Raw genomic sequence first — 24,066 nt, 5'->3', positions numbered from 1 at the left:
CATCTTAACCCTCCTGCCATCTGAAATATCCAGAGCTTGGGCAACAAAATTTTTAGTTAATTCTTAATATCAAGCATTCTGTAACGCGTTATCCTATTCCTAAGCTAAATATAGCTGCTTCCACTGCATGAACTCTTACTCACCCCTCCTCCAGTAACAATGAAATAGCAATGTCCCTTAATCACTTTGAGGAGTATTATTTTACAGTAGATATATAACCTTTACAAACTAACCCAGTAACATTAACTATCCCAGCGGATCGCAGAAATACCTGGATTAGGACCCAGGAGCGGGGCAAACCCTCTTGGTGCTGATGGACCCATAGATCTTCGCAGGTCATCCGTCTAGGAGAAGAAAAACTCTGAAACTAAACCTAAGGGGAGGGAGGCCTCTTCAGTCTTGGATGACAACCTTCCTAGAGCTGGTGACTCAAACAAATTACCATGATACAGCTTACTCCTACAGATTCATTTATTTACTATATCAACAATTGAGTTGTAGATAGGCAAGTAAATGAACAATGACGAAAGCAAATTTAAGTCCTCACCCAATATTTTATTAAACTATTAACACATAACAAGGCAATTTACATAAATGAGAATGAACTAGTTTAAACAGAAAAAAATCTGAAAATAAAGGGTACAAAAAAATTGGAGAGAATAATTGTAATGTGGTGAAAAAATGCAAAAGCTTTTGCCAGACGTAGTAATCATTTTTAAGTGAAAGGTAATTGACAAAGATTTGAAAAATGACATCTGTAAGTAACTTTTTTTTTAAAGAGAAAATGGGTTTAAATTAAAAGGAAAATACAAATTTGAATGTCACAAATTAAATTCACAGAAGGGGAGGATGCACTTTAAATTACTAATAGAACATAGTTAACAAATGGTTGATAAAATAAAACTCACTTTTTCTTTGATACCACAATACGGCGATTATCTGCTGCCATATCTTTCCTAGAAAATTGAAAAGAAATAAAAAAAAAAAGTTACAAAACTAAATAACTGTAGCACATCATACTGCATTAATCCGAAGATTCTATTGTTATTATTCAGCGTTCTTATATACAGTATTAAAGAATTACCCTATTTTTCTCTTATCATTTATCTTGAAAACATTACCTGATTACAAATGATAACGTCTAACAGCAACATAAGCTATTTTTGACCTTGAACTTTAATAGCAGAACCATAATTATTAAGATAATGACAATCTTAATTTCCCACTTACATAACACTCTTTTGAAAAAAAGATAAAATTTCAAAGCAAAACCATTCTAAGTATTTTTTATTGCAAATATTTTGGTCAATTTTACCATCTACTTTTGAAGCTTATAAGAATCTGTGTTATGAAATTATTTTTTTATAGATATTTTTTTTTTTACTTTGATTATTTGATTAATTGCATTGTAAAAATAAATAATTTCCCTATATTTTCTCAAAAGTGAATTCCTTTATTTCCCCACCCTTAAGTGGAGTTGAGAGTTTTAAATTTTCACATTAGTCACTATTTTTTTCAGTAACTTCTACCATTTTTTTAAAGACATAAATTCATGTTTCTACTTATTATCATCTAATATTATTTAAAAGACATTAACACAACTTCTCATATTCTGGTTAGCATATTTAATTAAGATAAAATACAGGGTGGGACAATAAAATTGTAGCCATAGAAAAGACATGATTCCATTTCTGCTTGATGAAAACCGGTTTCCTTTTTTTTTTTTTGTTGCAAACCATCTACTAGTTGGCCAGTTGTGCACAAATCCCAAGAGTGATAGAAGTCTTCTATCATGTCTGAAAGTGACACAATGTTCAACGAGTGAGATCGGAGATGCTCTGTTGTATAACTCATGCTCTCTACTAATCAAGTTATGACAACTGGACCATTGCCAGCATCCTTAAAATGCAAATCCAGATGGTTCAATGCTTGAGAGCACAGCTCAATACATTGGACGCCTCTTTGGAGTTGGTGGAGCGGAAACCCAAGGCTGAGGACATAGCCAGGAAAATCCAGACCAAGGAATTCATCAAAAAGGTAGAGGTAATCATTGATGAAACTCCGCAGTGGCCTATTTGGCAAATTGCCAGAGATTAAGGCGTCTCACACACAACTGTGAATGCATGTGTGAAGGAGGACTTGAAGTGTAGGTCCTACAGGCGCCAGACAAACCAGATCTCGACTGAAAAGACAAAAAAACCTTAAGAACCAAGTCCGTCAGGTTGTTCAACAAACTGAAGCATCCCAAGATGCCAAACATGCTTTGGTTCTTTTCAGACAAAAAGAACTTTTGCCAGGACCAGATGCACAATAGCCAGAACCATCGCTGAATTGCCACAAATAACAGGGACATGCTCAGGGTGATGAAATCAAAGTTTTCGACCACAGTTATCATCTTTGGTGTGATTTCAAGTGAGGGCCACATCATGCCACCTCACATCTTGGAAGTTGGCTTGAAAATCAATACCAAACTGTACCTGAATGTGCTGAAAAGCGTGATGATCCCCTGGTGCAATCAGGTGGCCGCTGGCAGACTCTGGGTGTGGCAGCAAAACTCAGTGCCGGCCCACAAGTCCAAAGAGACCCAGACTTTGCTTCAGAAGAGGTGCTACAACTTTGTACCCTTCTCTCACTAGTCCTCCCTCCTCTCCCAATCTGAACCCGCTGGACTACTTCATTTGTTCATATGTCGAGAACATCACCCACATGACCTCCCACAACACCAAAACCAGCCTGATCACTGCCATTTGCCATGCTCCCACTGGTGCTTGTGGAAAAGACATGCTTTCAGTTCCAGACCCATATAGAGACGGTGATTGAGGCTGAAGGTGACTACATTTAATAGATGACAGCTCTACTACATAATCAAGTTACCCGAATTGATTTTTTCAATACAAGTTTTAAAATAAAATTGTAGTGTTGTTTTATTTAGTGCGATAATTTTATCGTTCCACCCTGTATACTAATTTTTTTAACATTAATATTTTCTCAAAAAGTTTAAATTTTCACTTCCATTTTTTCTTCAAAAATAAAAATCACATATTTATAATTAGTTAACTGACCCAGCCACCTTTACCTTTGTCTTAAAGTATAATGATAAAGAATATTCATGTAAAAGCTATTAAATAAAAGTTAAAATATATTAATCAAATGTGCACCATATTCATTTACTTACTATATAAGAAATTTATCAATATTTGAATCGTAGAGAGGCAGGGAAATAGACAAATTATATGAATGGCAAAAGCAAATATATGATACCCTTTCCCTTATGTTTTATTAAACTATTAGCACATCATTTAAAGTAAAAATATGAGAACGAGCTAACTTAAACAGAAGAAATATGAAAATAAATGTACAAAAAAATTAGAAGTAATTGTAATGTAGTGAAGAAATACAAAAATGTTATTAGTAATTATTTTTAAATGAAAGGTAGTAATTGACAAAGGTTTGAAAAATGACAATTTAAGTAACTTTCTTTTAAATTGAAAGGCGATCAATTTTTTAATATAGTTATTTTTTTTTTGTTTTTATTAAATTTGAAATACACAAAAATAATTTTTTTAAAAACACACATAAAAAAATTACATTTCATGTAAATTTAAACATGATTAAACACCTTTTCTGACAAAATGAAAAGTCTAGTGAAAACCTGACTAACCACTGATTTGAAAAAGATCTCCAAATCAATAATTTATGGAATCTGATTCTCTTGCTAATGAATGCACAAATAAACTTCAAAGGATGCAAAGGAGATAGGATGAGAAATAAACCTGGAGAAAACAATGTATGTCTAGCGCTAAATCACAGTTTAACCTAAGCATGACCACTCACAGTAAACGTATCAAACAGGTCAACCAATTCATTTATTTAGGGCATAAACTGACTTTCTCCAGTGATCACGAGACAATATTGAAACACAAAATTGGGCTGGGTTGGATGGCTTTCCAAAAACACAGCATCATTCTAAAATCAAAAAAGGGTGCTGGTAACTGTTAAAGTAAAAGTTTATTTAATTTATGTCTTCCAGTAGTTTTATATGTCCTTAATTATATCACATGGACTAAACAGCTAGCCAATCACATTGATGTGTTTCAAAACCACATAATCTGTTTTATTACGGGACATCGCCTGATCAAAAAAAAAAAAAATTTCCACACTCCGTCAAAGTATTTCCCTACTCCCTCTATTTGGTAAAATCAAAAGTAAAAACCTTGAACTTTTTGGCCATGTCAAACAATCAACCACTGGCCTGTCAAAGTTGAGAGTATATTAGAAAGCAAAAGAGGCAGAAGAAAGCCAAGGAGAAGGTGGAGAGAGAACATTTTTGATTGGACATCTATCAACAGTTGGATATCCATCAACCAACTTGCCGTGGATTGGAAGGAATGGCAAAAAAATAAGTCACATGGGTTCACAATTCGCACCAAGTGGAAGATGCAACTCATGAAAACGAGAATTAAAAGAAAAAAGATTCAGATACAAAAAAATGGGTTTCTAAATAATAACGTAATTATTTAGAAAACAATGAGGAGATGCAGCTTTTTGTTAACTATTCTGTACCTTCACCAAAAGTTAAATTTAATTATGGCATTGTATTTTCATTAAACTACTAATTGAGGTTAACTGAAAACAAAACAACAACAAAAAAACTTTATTAATGTTGTTTAATATCTTTGTTATGAACAAAATTAACTGGTCAGGCATGGTTCGAAATAAAATAGACTTTATGAATAGAGTCATTGCATGCTTAAAATTTAGAACATCCATTTAGCTAGATTATAAAGAGGAATTACTTTGTTATTGTAATAATGAAAACATGAATTTTTTTGAAAAGTTATTTCCTTTGTTGATGGTTTTAAATATGAAGAAAGAATAATAGTAGCTGCCTTTTAAGAACAGAAATAGGTAATTTATAAATAATTTACTTTTATTTGACTAAGGAAATGACAAAGCATTTCTGAGATGTTAAATGCTTTTTTCACTGTTTTAAGTCTGACAAAGAAATTGTCCACTTATGAAAATAATAATTATAAACTGACCAAAAAAAAATTAAAAAAAAATGGTTATTTGTTTTTATTTGAACCCCATAAGCCAATGTAAAGCTAGTTGATTATATTTTAAAAATATTTTTCAGTCAAACATGAAGCAAACCATACCTGGAAGAAACAGGAAGAAGTCGGGGGGGGGGGAAGAGTTGTGTGTGGGGGGTGAAGTATTACTATAAGCACATGCGTACTTTAACAATAACTTTAAAATAAACTTATTTGTATTAAGAAAAAAAATTTAATGTAATAAAAAGAAAAATTTAGAATAGGTACTTATAAAGCAAGAAAAACATTGATAACATTTGCAATTTTCCTATTTGTAAGAAACACATACATTTCATTAGCTAATCAGCATAGATGATTATTTGATGAAAAGTAATGTTGGCTCTAAGTTTTTAAAGGCTAGGCAGAATCAAATATCAATTTGTCAGATATAATACTATAGCAGTCTAACTGAGAATCTGACTGATTTTTCAGTAAGTAGCAGAATAAAATTCTTTTTCAGATTGGAAAATCTTTAAGTGGCTAAATTTAATTTCTATAACCGTTTTTATATTTTACAATTAGCTATCCTTCCAATTACACACTGAATAAGCTGAAGTAACAGTATCTAAGAATCAAGTTGGTGCCAGAATTAGGGATAAAATGAAAAAGAAATCCTAAGTCGCTTTTAAAAACACCTACATCAAACATAAATTCATGACTATGATCTTTTCAGGTAATTATATCATTATATATTTAGTGTAAAAATCAATGTGTTTATTGTATACTAGAGGGTGGGGTGGAGCACTTGGCCCTGCCTGATTGTAAAATACATTTAAATATATTTTAATTCATGCAAATGACATTTATTATTAGAGCAAATTTTCCATTGAATATTACATTGTACCTAGTATATAGTACCAATTTCAAAAGTTAAACATTTTTTTGATCTTGTTTAGTTTGAAAAATTTCTTTGAGCTTAACCATTTCAGTTTTTTCAACTTCGTCAACAGATTCAAATTTCCACAATTCTCTGCTTTCACAGATTTCAAGGGTGTTCTGCTAAAATCGTCATATTTTAAAAACTAAATCACTTTAGTTCTCAAAATACAATAGTTTTGTTTGGAAATGAATATTCTTTCAAACGAATTAATAAATAATAATGTACACTATACATTTTTAGAGTTTTAAGCAAATAAAATGATAAAAATGTGAACATCATACAACAGTGTTTTCAGTAAGGGTTTGTAAGGAACCCCCTGATTTATAAATACTCATACCACATTTGTATTAAGAATTTTGTCATGAAATTTGGAAATTAATCTGAAAAGATCAGTATTATAAGCATATGCTGTATTTCCGTGGACATCGGCAACATTTCACACCTAATGTGCTTAAACAAGTCATATCTTTTTTATTTGAAGGCCAATTTTTAAAAGAATTACATCAATGGAACGAGAATAGAATAAGGATTCCAGTGAGGTTAGTTTATTTTGCTTTTATGTGTTCAATGTTTTTTATGCTCCAAGTTAAAACAAAAAACAAACAAAAAAAAAAAACAACAGCAAAAAGGGAAACTTTTTTCGATGTTTACATTCCATGTTACGTTTGGATAAACATCCGAGGGATCAAATTAGATAAGCTATGGCTAAAATTTTACAGGCTATATAAACCTAGAAGATCATCTCTACTGGACTTTAATTCATATTTTTACAGGAAGCAAACTTATGACCAAACAAAGTTGACAAAGAATGTTTCCAAACTGATAAGGTTAATTGGCATATTTCATTCATTTTCATATAGATAATAGTTTCAGAATTATTTTCATGTATAATATGTAAATATTTGATAATTATTAATTGTGCGGAACTTTCTTTAAAATGTTATCTTTTATAGAAATTCAAATCCGCTTAATGGGAAAACTCCTCGCTACGCACTAATGCACTGACCAGCACTGTGCTGACTACAGTCAGCACATTAATGAGTTTCTTTTGTATTCTCTTAAAAATAGAAAACTGTTTTTCTGCTTTTGTTTTACAAGACTACTCATTTTTTACTCTAAGTTTGTCGATTTAAAAAAAAATGCTTTCAAGTTTTTCAAATTTTATTTCCAAGCAATACTGAGCCAAAACTATTTTGTTGTTTTTTATCACTTTTAGTAAATGCGTTTCTGTTATCATGGTATTTATAAGTTCTTACTTGTACTTGAGGTAGAATTATATTTTTTAGTGGTAAAAAAAACAAAACAAATATGTAACAAATAAAGGTACTTATTTACCATGCTAAAATAATAACATTATTTAGAAAACTATTCTTAACATGGAGAGATGAGGGTGTTTTGTTAACTATTCTGTACTTTCCACCTAACCATTTAATGAAAAAGGCATTGAGAAAATTGAACTTAACTTGAAAATACTATTTAAAAAAAAAATAGCACAGTAACATAAGTGCATAAGCACCCAAATAAATGTTACCAAAGGCAAGATAAGTAACTCTTCTACCTAGTTGGATAAGTTTTTAGTGTTTTTATTTAATGTAAAATGTTTATTTATTTTGAAAAGTAAGTAGTGTGAAGCGTTACACAAGCACAAGAAAAATAGCAACATGGTATCACTTATATCTTTGAAATCTCGACAATGATTGACAAAGTACTCTTAGAAACAAATCCGTTTTTTTTAACTAATAATAATAATAATACTAATAATAATAATAATAATAAAATAAGCGTTTCTTCATCTTTTTATATGGGAAAACTTTACGATATCAAAAAAATATATAGATAACGTCTTTTTCATTTAAATACCTTATCTGTTTCATTTATAAAATAAAAATAAAATATGTAATTGTACTTTTACTTAATGACTTCATTTTATTATTTATTTAGATAAATTTTCACAAACGGTATCTCTGTGCGGTAACAGTAGAGAAACCACAAAAGGAGAGGGCAATTAAAACCCATTACAATGAAATTCTCTATCGAACCAACTAATTTTTAGGTATCACAGAAATAAATGCATAAAAAATACCATGTGTCAAGGGTTAGGGTTTTAAAATAATGTCGGCCCTTGTTCTCGCCGGTTTTTTAAATCATTTTTAATAACAAAATATTCTGTTTCCCAAACGTAAAAATTAGGCAGTTCGATAAAGAATTCCATTGTGATGCATTTATTATAAAAGAAGTGTTGATTATTTTTTTGGGTTTATACATTTATTTTCGTCATTTCTTCTGTTGTTTTACTGAAAATTCAACTATGTAAACAAAGAAATAAAACGGTAAATTTTTACCTTATTTCCACCTTAACATTTTCCTTTAAAATGACTTTTCTAGATTTTCGGGTATGCTGTAAATGAATATCGCATTTAAATTTTCCACAAATATGTAGTTTTCCGAATATTAAGCAATGTTATTTCTTATGTAATTGCTGGTGATCATCTTGGTATGCGCATCTGCGCGTAGCTTCTTGAGGTTGCGTACCAAGATGGCTACCAGCGATAACAGAAGAAATTAAATTATATGCAATATTCGTTTTCAGCATACCCAAAAACCTGTAAAAGTCGTCATTTTAAAAGAAAATATAAAGGTGAAAACAGGTGAAAATTTACCAATTTTCGGTGCAAATAGCACCAAGGGGGTTTGAAGTTTGAGCTTTGTTTTCATTTTGAGAAATTTAGGTGATGTAGTACTCGGTCAATGGTGTCACAGCAAACAACAATCTCCTCTGCTTTGAACTGTGCAGGCTTTCAACCTCTCACTGGTACCAATACATGTTTAAAAAAATTCTCTCCACACCAAAAAATGTTTAAAAAATGCCCCCCCCCCACCTTTTTTCCTGTCATTTTTTTTTTAATGACTCCAAACAAAAAATCAGTTCAAAGAATTTTCGAACAATTATTATAGACAACAAATTACAAAAATGGTAAAGAAACAAATAAATGCTACCAAAGGCATTATAAGTTACTCTTCTCCCTACCTAGATGTTTTTAGGGTGCTTATGCATCTATATGTTATCAAGATATTTTTTTAAATAGTATTTTAAAGTTGAATTCAAGTTTGACACTATCTTTTGTGTATTAAATTGTTAGGTGAAAGTACAGAATAGTTACCAAAACCCTCCCCATGTTAAGAATGGGTTTCAAAATAATGTGATTATTTCAGCGCAGTAACAAATGCACAAGTGCTGTTTTTGTATATTTACTTATTTAACGGCGTTTTTTAAGTTTAAAACAAGTTGTTAACTTAGAATAATAAATGAGATTATTTACGTGCAAGTAAGTTATTTTACCAACTTTATCGAATTATCCTTTTTTAGTATATATTATAGAGGAAATCTATTCAGGATCTTACTGTGAAGCACTAAAATTAACTTACCACAACCTTGTTGAAAAAAACATTTCAGTGCTGTGTTATGCTTTACAAAATGGTGTTGTCGAATTACTCAAATTGTTTAAAAAATGATATGAAGAGTGTTGTTTCTTTATACAGACACTATGTAGTGACTTAAAAGAAATTAATGCAGCAATTTTAAAAACAAGGATTTGTAGGTTAGTAAAGACCAAGGATAAATTCCGACAGAAAAAAAAAGATCCAAGGATTTGAGAATTTGAAAGATTTTCTTGATGCAGACTTTCATGTGGAAAGAAAAATATTGAAACCTCAAGCTGAAAAATCATGAAAGTTGTTGCAAATTCTGATCTCAGAGGCATAGAGGCAACATCAAGTGCTGCAGATATTGAAAGAGATACTGACGATGAAATTTATAATAGCCTACATGGAGAAAAAGAATTAAAAAAGACAGAACATATTACAGTATGAAATTTTTAAAAAAATCCAAGAAATTATGTCAAGTGTTGAACAACATCTCATGTAGAGAGACAAAACTAAAGGATATTCAAAGAAGAATAAGGCATTATTCCTGGAAAAACATTAAGGGAGATGAATACTACAAGAAAAAGTGGCAGACTTTAAATAAGAGAATAAGAATGCAAAATGTTAAAATTTCAAAGCTTTCTATGAAACTTATTCCACAAAGAAAAAAATTAAAGCAATGGCAGCTGGAGAATAACATTTAAAAGAATATTCAGATGATAAAATATCAATAGATGAGAAAATTTGAAAGAAAAGAGCAGCACAAAAATCAGCCTCCCACTTTAGGTTACGATGCAGTAAAATGCAAAAAAGTAAAGATGAATATATATCCAGGCCAAGGAAATGAGATCAAAAGAAAAAGAGACGGATTCAAACACTGGAATCAGAAATTGAAAATTTGTCATCTCAAATATCCGAAACCATAAAAACAAAAGAAAAAGATGGTACTTTTACAGACAATTTGTGCATGTACATTGAGTTTTCTGGACTTGAGGTTGCAACACAGAAAGTGGCATCGCTTTGGAAAAATACAGAAAAAAGATGATTTGTAAAACACCCTAACTGTTCAAGCAATTGTTGATCAAGGACATCTTGCTAAAAGGTTTATTTCAGAGAGTTAGCTTTAGCTGAACATTGGAGTGTGAACTGAGATGGAACAAGAAAAAAACAAAAAGTAATCGATACCTCTATTAGTTTATTACCGGCTTAGGATTTATCAGGGTTGGCTCTAAAACAGAAAATGCCATCCATAATGTTACAAAAGACCATTTAATGGAACTTGCCAACATTCTTGGTACAGATGAATTTATAAAAATTCAAATGAATTTCTAAAATAAATATTACAGAAATTTGCATATTGTATGAGTGACAGCAAGTACTCAAAAAAAGGCAAACCAACTTTTGTCAGAATGGAGAGATGACATGATAAAAGTTTTTGCTGGCCAAGACACATCCCCCATTCTGAACTTCTACTGTATGGTGCATGCACTTCTTGGGTTTCACACATACTGCTGCAAAGATATGCAAGAATATGAGAAGACTCTTGAGAGTAAACATGGTCGACTCGTTTTTTTTGCACTTGGAATTCTGAAAGCTCTATAACGGAGAGAGTATTAAGGACAGTATCCAAAATATTTGGTCCAGCTGGTGACCATTATGGAATTTGGGATTTGTGGGAAGGTTATTGTCAAGAAAATGGTGTTAAGTCTGTAATAGAGAATTACAGAGATAACAGATTCAATGCACTTTTCCAGACATCAGCAGAGGTCAATTCCTGAAAGTTTTGGAATTGGTAAAAAATCCAAATCAAAAATTAACAGCTGACCAGCAGTAACAATTTATTGGCATTATGCTACAATGTTTTGGACTTGTTTACATAAAAATTCCAAGATCATTTTGGAATTTGATTACGAAATCAGAGGTATCTTATCTTTAACTTAAAAAATATGTTGAACATATTTTTTAAGAAAAATTCAAAAAGAACCTGTTAATGGTTTTATGTTCAGACATCCACTGGACTGAAGATATCACTAATGAAATCTTAAATTTACCTCACAGGAATAGGCTGGTAGAGTTCATGAAGACACAAGAAATTATTTTCATGTCTCAAGGTTGTTGCATCTGCAATGAATCAAACAATTGAAAAGTAGCTTGCTGAGTTTCTTCGAGGAGGCAAATTTGGTGGACTCCCTTCAGGTAAAAATATTGATCATACATGTTAAGATTTTAATAATATTCACAGCAAAAATGATATAAAAATAAATTTTTAAAAAATATCAAAAAATGAATATTGCTAAAAGAAAATGTTCTTCAATTTACAGATCTGCACCGACAACAAACTTGGGATGTAAATATCATTTTGATGATTTAGACCATAGCCAAAGAAGATGGCTGAGTGTTTCAATGAATCACGATTCCTCAAAATGCAATAAAGCTAAATTGATGAAATGGTTGCAAGATATGCCATTGGATACTCATCGCAATCTGATGAAGACAGCACGAAAAGGAGGCAAAACATGTGGAAAGAGAAAAGTCTGTATTAAAAACAAATAGTTGTAGGGAAATTAAAAAAAAAAAAAAAAAGATGACGACAGCATGAAACAAAAGAATGAGGTAGACATTCAATGTCTTGTTCAACAACTGTGTGAGCAACTACCAAAAAAATTACCATAAACTGATGAATATATGGTTGTTGCTACATTTGAGGATTCATGTAGAGGATGATTTATGGCTGCATTTCAGAAAATAGGAGTATATTTTTAGCCAGATAGAGAGGATTTACAAAATGTAAATCAGGAGTTTATTTTGAAAATTGGACTGGTCTCAGAATGGATAAGTTCTGGTCAACTATGGAAATTTCCACCTTTTACAGAAATTGAAAATCTATATGAAAAATTTTCTTTGATTTATTTCTGAAATTAATTCATATCTGCTCAATTTTTCTTTTCTTTTCTTTTTTTAAGACATTCTATGGCTATACTCCAGATTAAGCTCACCTTTGGTGGGGAGGAAGGTAAATAACTATTGTTTTGTTCATGAATAAACACCCACTGTATGGTACCATGTGCAAGTAAAAAAAAAAAAAAAAAAAAAAAAAAAAAAGAAAAAAAAGAGAAGTGAAATCTGTCCATCTTAAATTTATAATTCATGGCTTAATGGTAAAGAGATATATAAGATTTGACTGCATAATCAGAAAGAGCACACAATTTTACATAAAAGTACCAAGTTTCATGAGAATAGCTTAAAAAAATAAATAAATGGTGGCAAAATTACTGAATTTCTTGAAATGTTCAGGTCCATAATTTAGTCCACTTTTTCGAAAGAAAAATGTCCCCAGACAAGCATAAATCTTGGTACTTAAAATTTTTATATATTATAAAAACTCTGTGAAAATCATCATCTCAAAAATAGGTAAGAAATATATGTATCAATATTTATAGAAACACTCCCGTTCATACAGAACTGTCTCTCTCTTTATATATAACTGTTTATGTCTCCAATATGCTATCTCTTACAACATGAACATCTTAAGACATATGAACACTCAACACTCCTCAGACTGTTTCTATCACTCTAAGACTCTTACAAACAAGAATACTAAAATAACACCAATTACATAATATACAAATATTTGGTGCCATATTTGGTACTTCTAAAAATAACACCCTATGCAAAATAGTTGTAATTTGGTGAACGTGACTAGTCCACTCAAGCAAGGGTGGGTTTGAAAAATAAGAAACTGGCGTTACCACTGTACCAACGTAAGGGTTCATTACAACTAGATAATCACACAATGCGAAAAAGAAAAAGAAAAAAAACAAAGGAAAAAAAAATGCAAAACGAAATAAAACAATTAAGAAGAAAAAAAGAGAAACACTCACACATACGCAGTATTAAAGAAAAAAAATGAACACACATATACACACAATAGAGCAAAAGTATGCAAGAAAATTAGAAAAAAGGCCGATATGCCGCAAATAGAAAACATACATAATGAATGGAAAAAAAAAAAAAATTTTTCACCATGCATTTCATTCATTTAAAGATTGTTTAAATATGCACACATACACAGAAAGTTTAAGCAGAAAAAAAAAAAATAAATAAATGAATAAAGAGATTGTTATGTTCTGATATACTACCTGAGACGAAAAAGTTTGTTTTGATAATTGTTGAATTCGGTTAATAAATTGTTTTGAAAATATGAACTCACACGAACACAGGTCAGTATGTCATTCATAAAAATTTGTATCAAAAATGTCTTGCTGGATGAATGTTTACATATGCTATGGTCAAAAATAAGATGCAGAAATGCGAAACTGTTGAACTTTCCAGCTTTTAATGTGGTTAATTGCTTTGTCTTTGAAAAGGGGACTGTTAACGGACTTTGCGTTACAGAAAAGAACATTTTTTTCTCTTTCTTTTCTTGAGAAAAGTTACAACTGTTTGTGAAAATCACAGTTTAAATGTATAATGTAACATTTTTTTTTGAAAATGTTTTTATATTATAAAATGTCTTAAATGTATGTAAATGTTAGGTGTTTTTTGCGACAGGAATTCAAAGTCATTATTAGGTATATACATTAGAATTGAAATGATCTAGGAGAAAATAAGATTAATTAAGACGAATGGTTGGCTTAGAAATAAATTAGAATTTTAGAAAGGGGACAAAATAAATTATGTAAACGGGTATTTAGAGAGTTTTCAGATGTGATAAGCCGAAAGAAAGAAATTTCTTTTTTTTGACAATTGGTTTTTGTTTTTTTTATGATGCCCATAACATTTTTCCCAAGAAGAGTAACTTGGTAGGTAGATGATAAGTACTAGAGGTGCCCCTAATTCGAAAAATACAGATGGGAACCTGCGATATTGTGTGCTTTTAAAGCATGCCGCATGTAACGGTTTTGAGCAAAGGAATAAGTCTCGACACAATAAGTTAAAAATGCAGGCGTTGGACAGATACGAGAATTCTTATGAAAAAAGGGCTATGAGAGCCCGAAAGCTAATCACATATAGCATAATGAAGTGAGAGAAAAGTAAAATATACGATAAGTATGTAGGAAGATATAACATATTTTTTTTAGAGATGCATGAATGTGGGATATCTCTGCTGGATCTTGGAAGCTCTGGTGAGAGAAAAGAAAAATCACAAAAATTCGGCCATTAGATAGAATTTAGTGCGCAAATAGGTATTGTGGCGCAAAAGGTGTTAGTTAAGGGTGATATTTCTAGGTCTTCAAGTTCCAAGGGTCCAAGCAAGGAAATCCAAGCGAATCAGTGGATGAAAGGTATATCTTAAACTATGGAAGCCAACCACAAAGATAAATGAGCTTTAAGAATGTCCCAAAAAGATAAGTTAGTTACAAAACGAAAACAAAGCTCTAATTAATAGAAGAACCATACGGAAGAAAGGATCAAGGACACATTTGGACGAAGAGTCGTCGATTTCGTAAAGAGGTAAAAATGAAACCTCAGTTTACGGCATAATCGATTGATTGCCTGCTCTAATTAGGGACCCATCACGATGCACCTAGGTGTAAACTTCACATACCTCTCACAGTGACTAAGTTCACTATATATTGTGGTCTACATTGTAACTGTAGAGAACCTACTGTTGATTTTCAGGTTTTGGATATATATATATATATATATATATACTAGCGAGGGGTACCCGGCGTTGCCTGAGTGTTTGGAGGTGTGTGTGTGTGTGTGGGGGGGTAAGTATGAGGATCGAACCCGAACCGTTGAGGCAAAGTTGTAAATTAAAGTGTGAAGAAAAAAAAAACAAAAAAACAAAAAAAAAACGTGCGACGTTAACCCATTGCCCCACCGCGAGATGCTAACGGAAACACGTTTGAATTTATTTAATTACTTGGATTTGGCAGGTGCCCATTTTAATGAGTTAATAAGGTCAAGTTTGACTGCGAGATAGTATTCATTTACTGCGGAACGCTTTTTTTCCCCCCCCAAGATGTTATAGGAAAAAGACTAACCCACATGTGGTGAGCGACAAATCTTGTATATTTATCTTCCTGAAATCGAGCAAATTAAATAGACAGGCGAGCTTCATTGTTAACTGTGAGATATTACGATTTATATGTGATATAAAAAGTTTTTAAAAGTTGTGAAGTGACCGACCGCTTCTCTGAAAAAAACCTTTTGTAGACATACAGAAAAAGCGAACACACATACAAACATACATACATTTTCGCTTTTATATTTATAGATTAGAGATAGAGATTTTATCAAAAAGTCTTACACAAAATATATGCAAGAGAAATTGATTTGTAATTACTTTTTAAACGCATTCAACCTTATTTTATGCAGTGCTATTGCAATTACTGTTTTCTAAATATACAGAATCTTTTAAAATTATATATATTTCTTAAATAATTTTATTGCATTGATAAAGTCACCATTTCAGGATAAGTATTCCAATATTTTAGCACCTATTTTTATTAAGTCTCATTATTTCCGTAAAACATCCAACTTAAGCAATATTAGTATCATGTTCTTAGATCTTATAATTATTTCATCCATCATTTTTGTTGTGCCCTCCACATAACCACTCTTTTGTAATGGGCCAATGTCTTATAAAAAAATGAATAAAATTTCTAGTACAGTTTTAACTAGTGTGACCATTAATTCACCCGTTTTACCAATTCTACTGTACTAATGTTTTTATGAATTTCAGTTTTTTTATTTTATATATTTGAATAATGATTTACAATTGAATTCTATATTTTAAAAAATCGTTTTTTAATATTTCAATTACTTTCAATGTTTCGTATAGTTTAGTTTCCTAGACGTAGATCCAAAGGTGTCAACATATAAAATCAATGGTAGCTTCTTTGATATAACAAAGGTACGTTTGAAGTGATTGTTTCTGTTTAAAGCACAATTGAAACCTCTGTGTTTATTAAAGAGTGCTTGATAGAGAACAGAGCAGGTATATATTATGTTTATCATATAAACATTATTGGTTACATCTGTGCAGGTTTCAGTGGAATCTCAATTTTTTCAGTCTGATAAGGTGGTTCTCTTTAAATTAAGATTCCACTGAAACATGTATGAATATATGTAACTAATAATGTTTGTATAATAAATATCATATATATTTTAATGGCCTGGTAAGGCGACAGGGGAGAAAAACGAAGAAGCAAAACTGAAGCTGGCCTGCAGGACACTATAGATACGAATGTAGGCAAATTTGGACATATTTTATTAGTTTGAAAATATAGGGGCTTTTTTTACCAATTGTCATAAAATTTTAACCATAGAAGAGTATTATAATCTTGAAAAAGTTTGCAAATTTTCATGTAGATTTGTCCTATGTAACCAAAGATATGAGCATTTCAATATTTAATTTGGCTACCAGTATATATATATATATATATATATATATATATATATATATATATATATATATATATATATATATATATATACTAGCAATTCAGCCCGGCTTTGCCCGGGCCCTATGTACTGTTCATAACTTGCCCTACAAGTGAATACACTTTATGTAAAATTTGAACTATTTAGATCCAAAATTGTCTTAAATAATTTTGTAGAGACCGCGGAGGTAAATTTTTTTTATAAATTGGACGCCAATTTTGACCCCTTAACATTAATTATTTTGGTCTCAAATCAAAATATAAAATTTTACCCATGTTCAAGTTATCTACATCTAAAATTTCCAGTCTTTAGACCCAAAATTAACGGAAAAATTTTGTAGAATCAGCAAAGGTAAACTTTTTCAACTTTGACATTTTGTCAGCTGAATTTTCGCCCCAAAACTGATTAAAATGCTTGCCGCCTGTTTGAATACCCGTTATGCATAAATTTTAAATGATTAGACCCAAAATTCAGTGAGTAATTTACTAGACATCGCAAAGGTCAAATCTTTTGAACTTTGACCTCTCGGAAACTTAAATTTTCGACCCAAACTGATTAAAAAGCTTGCCCTATCTCTGAATACCCTTTATGTAAAATTTCAAATGTTTAGACCAGAAATTGTTTGAGTAATTTGGTAGAGACCGCAGAGGTCAATTTTATTTTAACCTTGAACCTTATTATAACCCCTTAAATTTATTGTTTTGGGCTCAAATGAAGTTATTAAGTTAGATCCATATCCAAGGAACCTATATCTAAAATTTCAATTGTTTATACCCAAAATTGGTGGAGGAGTTTGGTAGAGTTCTCAAAAGGTCAAATCTTTGAACTTTGACCCTTTAACAGCCGAATTTCTGCCCAAAAACAGATTACAAAGATTTTCCCAAATCTCAGTACCCTGTATATCAAATTTCGAGTCTGTAGACTGAAAATTGACAGAGATATTGCATAGGGAAATGTACACACACACAGACACGTTCACTTTATATATATATATATATATATATATATATATATATATATATATATATATATATATATATATTACACATTTCCTCCAAACCTCTGGCCTTGATGAAAGAGAGACTAAATCTTGCTGCTATGGTTTCAAATGATCTGAAATAACAGCAAGAGTAGACTTGATTCCAAATATTCTCATATGTTATCTCTCCCCTCTTTTGGAAATACAGTATGATTATGAATATCTCCAGTATCAAATAATATTTATGCACTGTGAAAATTACTTCATGTATGAAAACCAAAGAGGGGAGATATAACATTTGAGAGATATTTGGAATCAAGTCTCCCCTTGCTGTTATTTCAGATCATTTAAAACCATAGCAGCAAGTTTTAGTCTTCCCTCTATCAAGGCCAGAGGTTTTGGATATATATATATATATATATATATATACACACTAGTGAGGGGTACCCGGCATTGCCCGGGTGTTTGGGGGGGGGGAGGAGTTTAAAAAAAAAAAAAAGAAAAAAAAAGAAAAAAAGTAAGTATGAGGATCGAACCCGAACCGTTAAGACAAAGTTGTAAATTAAAGCATGAAAAAAAAAAGTGTTATGTTAACCATTGCCCCACCGCGAGATACTAACGGAAACACGTTTGAATTTATTTAATTAGTTGGATTTAGTAGGTGCCCGTTTTAAATGAGGTCAAGTTTTGACCGCGGGATAGTATTCATTTACTGCGGAACGCTCCCCCCCCCCCAAGATGTTATAGGAAAAAGACTAACCCACATGTGGTGAGCGACAAATATTGAATATTTATCTTCCCGAAATCGAGCAAATTAAATAGACAGGCGAGCTTCATTGTTAACTGTGAGATATTAAGATTTGTATGTGATATAAAAAGGTTTAAAAAGTTGTTAAGCAAGTGACCGCTTCTCTGAAAGAAGCCTTTTGTAGACACTCAGAAAAAGCGAACACACATACATACATTTTCGCTTATATATATATATATATGCAAAGTTGCCTATGTGTGCTGCAGCATTACAGTGATACAGTTCATCTAACAGGTCCCTAGCTACAGATTTGGAATCAACAGTTTGCAGATTATATCCTTATCGATGGTAAAAGTTTGTTCACCTTTTTAAAACTCATTCTAGTTGATGGCACCCAAGTCTCATTTTTATTTTATTTTTAATGGCCGGGCAATACCCTCTCCCCCGTGGTCATAATTTGTTTTTTGTTTTCTTCATTTTTTTTTTAGGAGAGGGGAAAAGAAGAGTAGTATAATATCTATTTTGCTGTCATTATCTCATCATTTTAGTTATTACCTCCTTTAGGGATCCATGTCTTATATATTTGGTCACCATGATATCCAGCCTAGCAAAAAAATGTGACTGAAGGTTATATAACCCAAAAACCTAATATTTTGAACAAAAGTGAACACAGATGAAAGAAAGTTTTCTGGATGGTAAGAACTTGTAACCTCTCAGCATTGAATTTACATATTCAAGTAACATAAAAGAGCACAAGGAAAGTGTTCTGAAATAAGTCAAGACAGGTGTCCGTGGAGAAAAAGAATTATGACCTAGTAATTCATCAGAGATGTGTAAATATCTTTATACAAACAATGGTGTCACAAAAGAATAGTTTTATTTCTTTGGAAATGGGGCATTTTCCTCACATCTTTTTTTTTTTTTTTTTTTTTTTTAGCTATGTTTTCTTTCTATTACATGTATCATGATCTGTATTACATCGTGAGCAGTGTATTGCAATACACATCACATCGTAACCTGACTATATATTACATGCCTGACATTTTCAAAATATTCATTATCATTTTTTCTCAAATAAACGTACACACCAGCTCTTTTTTTAGCAATAGCATATATAGCCCTTGCAACCCTGATGTAAATACCCCTGACAAAACCGACAAGAGGCAAAGTCCCACCCCTACACAGTAGAGATCTTTAGATGTAAGAAAGCCTTCTACTGTAATAGTTTCTTCCCCAGAACTGCTACACTTGGGAATTCCCTTCCAGTTCCCTGCTTCCAACTGTACTGACATGCACAAGTTCAAGTGTAATGTGAAGACATCTTGCTGCTCAACTTCATTCCTGCAACTTATGTCCCTGATAGTATCCCCCCTACATCAAAGTGGCACTGTGCCTTGTTTGAGGGGAAAATGTAATTTAAAAAAAAAAAAAAAATTTTTTTTGAAATATCAATTTCACATAAAATCAAGGAAGGTGTTTTATGAATAAAAATCATTTGGTTTCCATTTTTGGAAATCATTTTTTATATATTTTTAAATATTTTAGGTGTGTGAAGCACAATGAATCAATTTTAGATGATTTTAAAGGTAAAAAAAACTTTTATATTAATACTTATGAAAAACATTTTTTTTTTTTAATAGTAAAAAAAATGGAAAACATGTATAAGGAGACCATTTTTAGGGTGGTTTCTAAACTTATTACATTGTGTTGTAACTAGTGGTGGGACGATGTAATAAGTTTAGAAACCACCCTAAAAATGGTCTCCTTATACATCATGTATTTGGGGAGGGGATCGGAATTGCATCGTTAAAAAATACCTTAGATTTACGATTCATTCATTACGATTCTCTTATATTTTTAAGTTGAACTGCTTGTTTGAAGTGAGATTAATGCTGTCAAAAATTTATGATAAAAACGTCATATAACTTTTCATAACATATTTAATATGATATACAAGAATTTTATTAACTACTTTAAAAGTAATCTTTATTTATCTTAATGAGTTTTCTTATTCCCTCACATATGTAGGCGCTGTCTGTCTGTTTCCAAACTTTGAGGCCTATGATCAGTTATCTGTTTGCACTGTTGCGAAACTTTAGGGGCCGCGAGGTAACATTGTTTTCATTTGTGAGAAACTGATAACGTGATATCAGTTCGCAAAACTTTGGAAGTCAGTTGGCTTTTTTGAAGTATTCAAAAACAAAAACGTTAGAACTACATATTATGCTGACTGACAGTTCCACTTAAGGTCTTTCAAAAACTACAAAAGAAGACAATCATTTAGCTATCTGTTAAATAAATGCGGTAAGTGAATTTAATAATTTTTTTTTTTTTTTTTGGAAATTTACATTTCATTAAAATATTCTGTGAATGAAACAAACATTTCTTTTGGAACTTTTTGCACAACAAAAACAAAAACATGTGAAAAATTTATTAAAAAAGGAAAAAAGTTTAACTTTTTTCAAAAATCCTTTGAACCTTAACTTTGCAAACTAACTAGTCACTCAGAGCTGTTCAACTAAAGGACTGTAGGGCCTTGGTCAACATTCACCGATGCCTGGTATTACAGTCATGATGTAAACGTTTCCCAACTCCTAACAAAAAATAAAAAGGTTGTCAGAAACAGCATTAAGGTGGAGGCAATTTCAAAAGTTCAATAAATGACTTATTTAACAATAGAAATAAACAATTACCAAAAATTTACTTTTTTATATAGAAATAAAGAGGTAAATTAAAACATTAAATAAGTATAAACATTAAAGAACGATAAATATATTATTATAAAATAAAAATAAATATAGAACTATCATCAATAGACCTGAGTTAATCTCATCAGCATCAGACAAAACCAAACTCTTTGCCAAGAACTTTGCAGCCAAGGCCGCCAACCCCCAATATTTCCTCCTGTATCAGAAAACACACTATGTGATATACAAATATTTGTATGTGATGTTGTCAAGCTAATCAAAAACCTTGATTCCAGTAAAGCAACCGGCCCTGACGGTATTCCAATTATAGTACTCAAAAAAATTCAACCAGAACTAGCACCCATACTTACAAAACTGTTTAAACGTTGTCTTAAGAATTGCTTCCCATCACCCTGGAAAATCTCATCAGTATGCCCTGTATTTAAGAATTCAGGTGATCGTTCATCCCCCTCTCAGTACAGGCCAATAAGTCTCTTGTGCGTCATGAGTTAGTTGCTGGAATCTGTGTTAAATAGAGAAGTAATCAAACATCTCAGCAGAAATAACCTTCTTAGTGACACACAATATGGTTTCCGTTCTGCTAGATCTACAGCAGATGTGCTTACAGTTATATCTCATAGGATTAGCGAATCTCTCGACAGAGGCAACCTTTCTAGGGCAATTGCTCTTGACATATCAACGGCCTTTGATAGGGTATGGCATAAAGGTTTACTTCACAAGATCTCCAGCTATGGTATAGCTGGAAATGTCTTCTCAATTATTAAATCATTTCTCTCTGATAGTTCATAAGAGTAGTAGTTGATGGGCAAAAATCAGAAGCTCACAGTATTAATGCTGGAGTTCCTCAGGGGTCCATCCTGGGCCCAACTCTTTTCATGATCTACATTAATGATCTTCCAAATCACATCCTTACATCATTCGTAGACATTTTTGCTGACGACACTACCATCTATGGTACCACATCTAAGACAGTAAACGACCAAGTTCTCTCCAATTCTCTCTCCTCTGATCTTGATCACGTTGTACAATGGGGAAAGGAGTGGCTGGTTACTTTTAATGCATCTAAAACCAAGTTTCTATCTTTACATCATCAACGTTCTGATCCCCATCTGGAATGGCTCTCGTCTTGGGGAGGCCTCAAGTTTTGATAGGCTTCTGGGCTTGACCTTTACTCCTGATCTTAAATGGAATACGTACATCAAATCTGTTGCCAAGGCCGCTGGAAAAATGGTCGGATCCTTCTATCGATCCAGTAGATATATCACTGCTGATGCAATTCTCTATCTATATAAGAGCCAGATACGTCCAAGGATGGAATACTGTTGCCACATATGGGCAGGAGCTGCTAGAAATGACTTGTCCTGCTTTGATAGGGTTCAAAATAGACTTCGTGGCCTGGTGGGAGATGTCTTTTTCTCTTCGCTGCAACCTCTATCTCACAGAAGAGATGTTGCGAGTTTGTCTCTGCTTTATCGTTATTTTCATGGAAAGTGTTCGACTGAGCTTCAATCTATGGTCCCCCCTCGCCAAACTTTCACAAGAAACACTACACTAGCTGAAAACATTATCAATAATTTTCCCCACTCTTTATCTGTGCCTAAACCTAAATATAGATTCCATGATCAAAGCTTCTTTCTTAGAACTGCACGCCTGTGGAATTGTCTTCCGTTTTCCTGCTTTCTAGCTGTCTATAATATGGTTGTCTTCAAGTCCAACGTGAACAAGTTTCTGATGAGCCGTTCCACTTAAGTTAACAAATTTACCGAACTTCCATTACTATTGATTACTATATTGTCCTTTTGACTACTCTACACTCTTTAACCCTTATCCTTGAGTGGCCGATCGGCCTTGGTAAGTAGTGACGCCTATGTAAAAAAAAAAAAAAAAAAAGAAATAAACCAATTTATTTAGATTTAAAAAGTAACATTATTATTGTTAAAAATATTTTTAAAAAAGTCAATTAATAGGAATAATTTGAGATGATTGAATATAAAACACTAAAAATTAAATCAAAGATTTCGTTATTTTTAAATTTCATTTAGAAATAAGAATATTCTAGAACGTGGGATAAAACTCGGTTAGCGATTGAAGCTGCAAAAAAAAAGAAAAAATGTTAAATTTTAAAGAGTTATCGAAGATAAAGAGAAAATAAAACAAAAAAATGAATATCAAAAGATAAACAAAACATGTTATTCCCCTTGAAATTTGATGTTATTGTATTTTTGTTGAATTAATCATGACTTACTTTTTCTTTATATTTTTTAATATATAAAATAACTCCTGAAATTGATTGTTATTAATTTTATGGTGCATGTTTAATTATTGGTTAAAATATTTGTTTTGACTTTTATCTTCGATGAAAGAAATTTTACGTAAAAAATCAAATCGTTTTCGAAATTCCCTTAATTGTATTTCCACTTTTTCACAATACTAAATTTTTTTGCTACACAAAAACTTTCGATTATATAATGGTATATTTCAAAACAATTCCACAGGAATCAGAATCCTACTTGGTATCGGAATCGTTAATCAACATTTTCCTGGAATCGCAATCGGAAAAAATTTAGGAATCGTCTCAACACAAAGGTATGAAAATTAAAAAATTCCTTTGATGGTGGGCATAATGGATCACCATTGTGTCTCTTGAATAAAAAAAAAAAAAAAAAAAATTTTTGTAACAACAAAAGATGATAAAAAGTTCCAACATACAACATAACAGAAATAGATGCTTGAAGAGAATTATATTTATAGCTACCACAATTATAAGAATACTTTAAAAAGAATACAGAAGATCCCCATAAAAAGTGATAAGGAGAAATATAACATAGCACACTGTCATAAGC

General features: G+C 31.6%; 1 protein-coding gene across 6 annotated transcripts in view; it reads right to left on the bottom strand.

Moving 5' to 3' along the window:
• The window catches only part of LOC145254069 (uncharacterized), a 171,876-nt gene that overhangs the window by 62,596 nt on the left and 85,214 nt on the right, over positions 1-24,066 (bottom strand). For all 6 annotated transcript variants that reach the window (XM_080112995.1, XM_080113005.1, XM_080113023.1 and 3 more), the window contains exon 2: positions 909-956. In XM_080112995.1, coding sequence (XP_079969121.1) covers positions 909-956 — 48 coding nt within the window. The remainder of the gene's footprint in view (positions 1-908; positions 957-24,066) is intronic.

Source organism: Euprymna scolopes, chromosome 1 (genome assembly GCF_053919585.1).
Source record: "Euprymna scolopes isolate OS-2025 chromosome 1, ASM5391958v1, whole genome shotgun sequence".
NCBI classification, from domain to species: domain Eukaryota; kingdom Metazoa; phylum Mollusca; class Cephalopoda; order Sepiida; family Sepiolidae; genus Euprymna; species Euprymna scolopes.
Note: the sequence above shows the minus strand (reverse complement) of the source record. Positions and strands in the feature narration are given on the sequence as shown.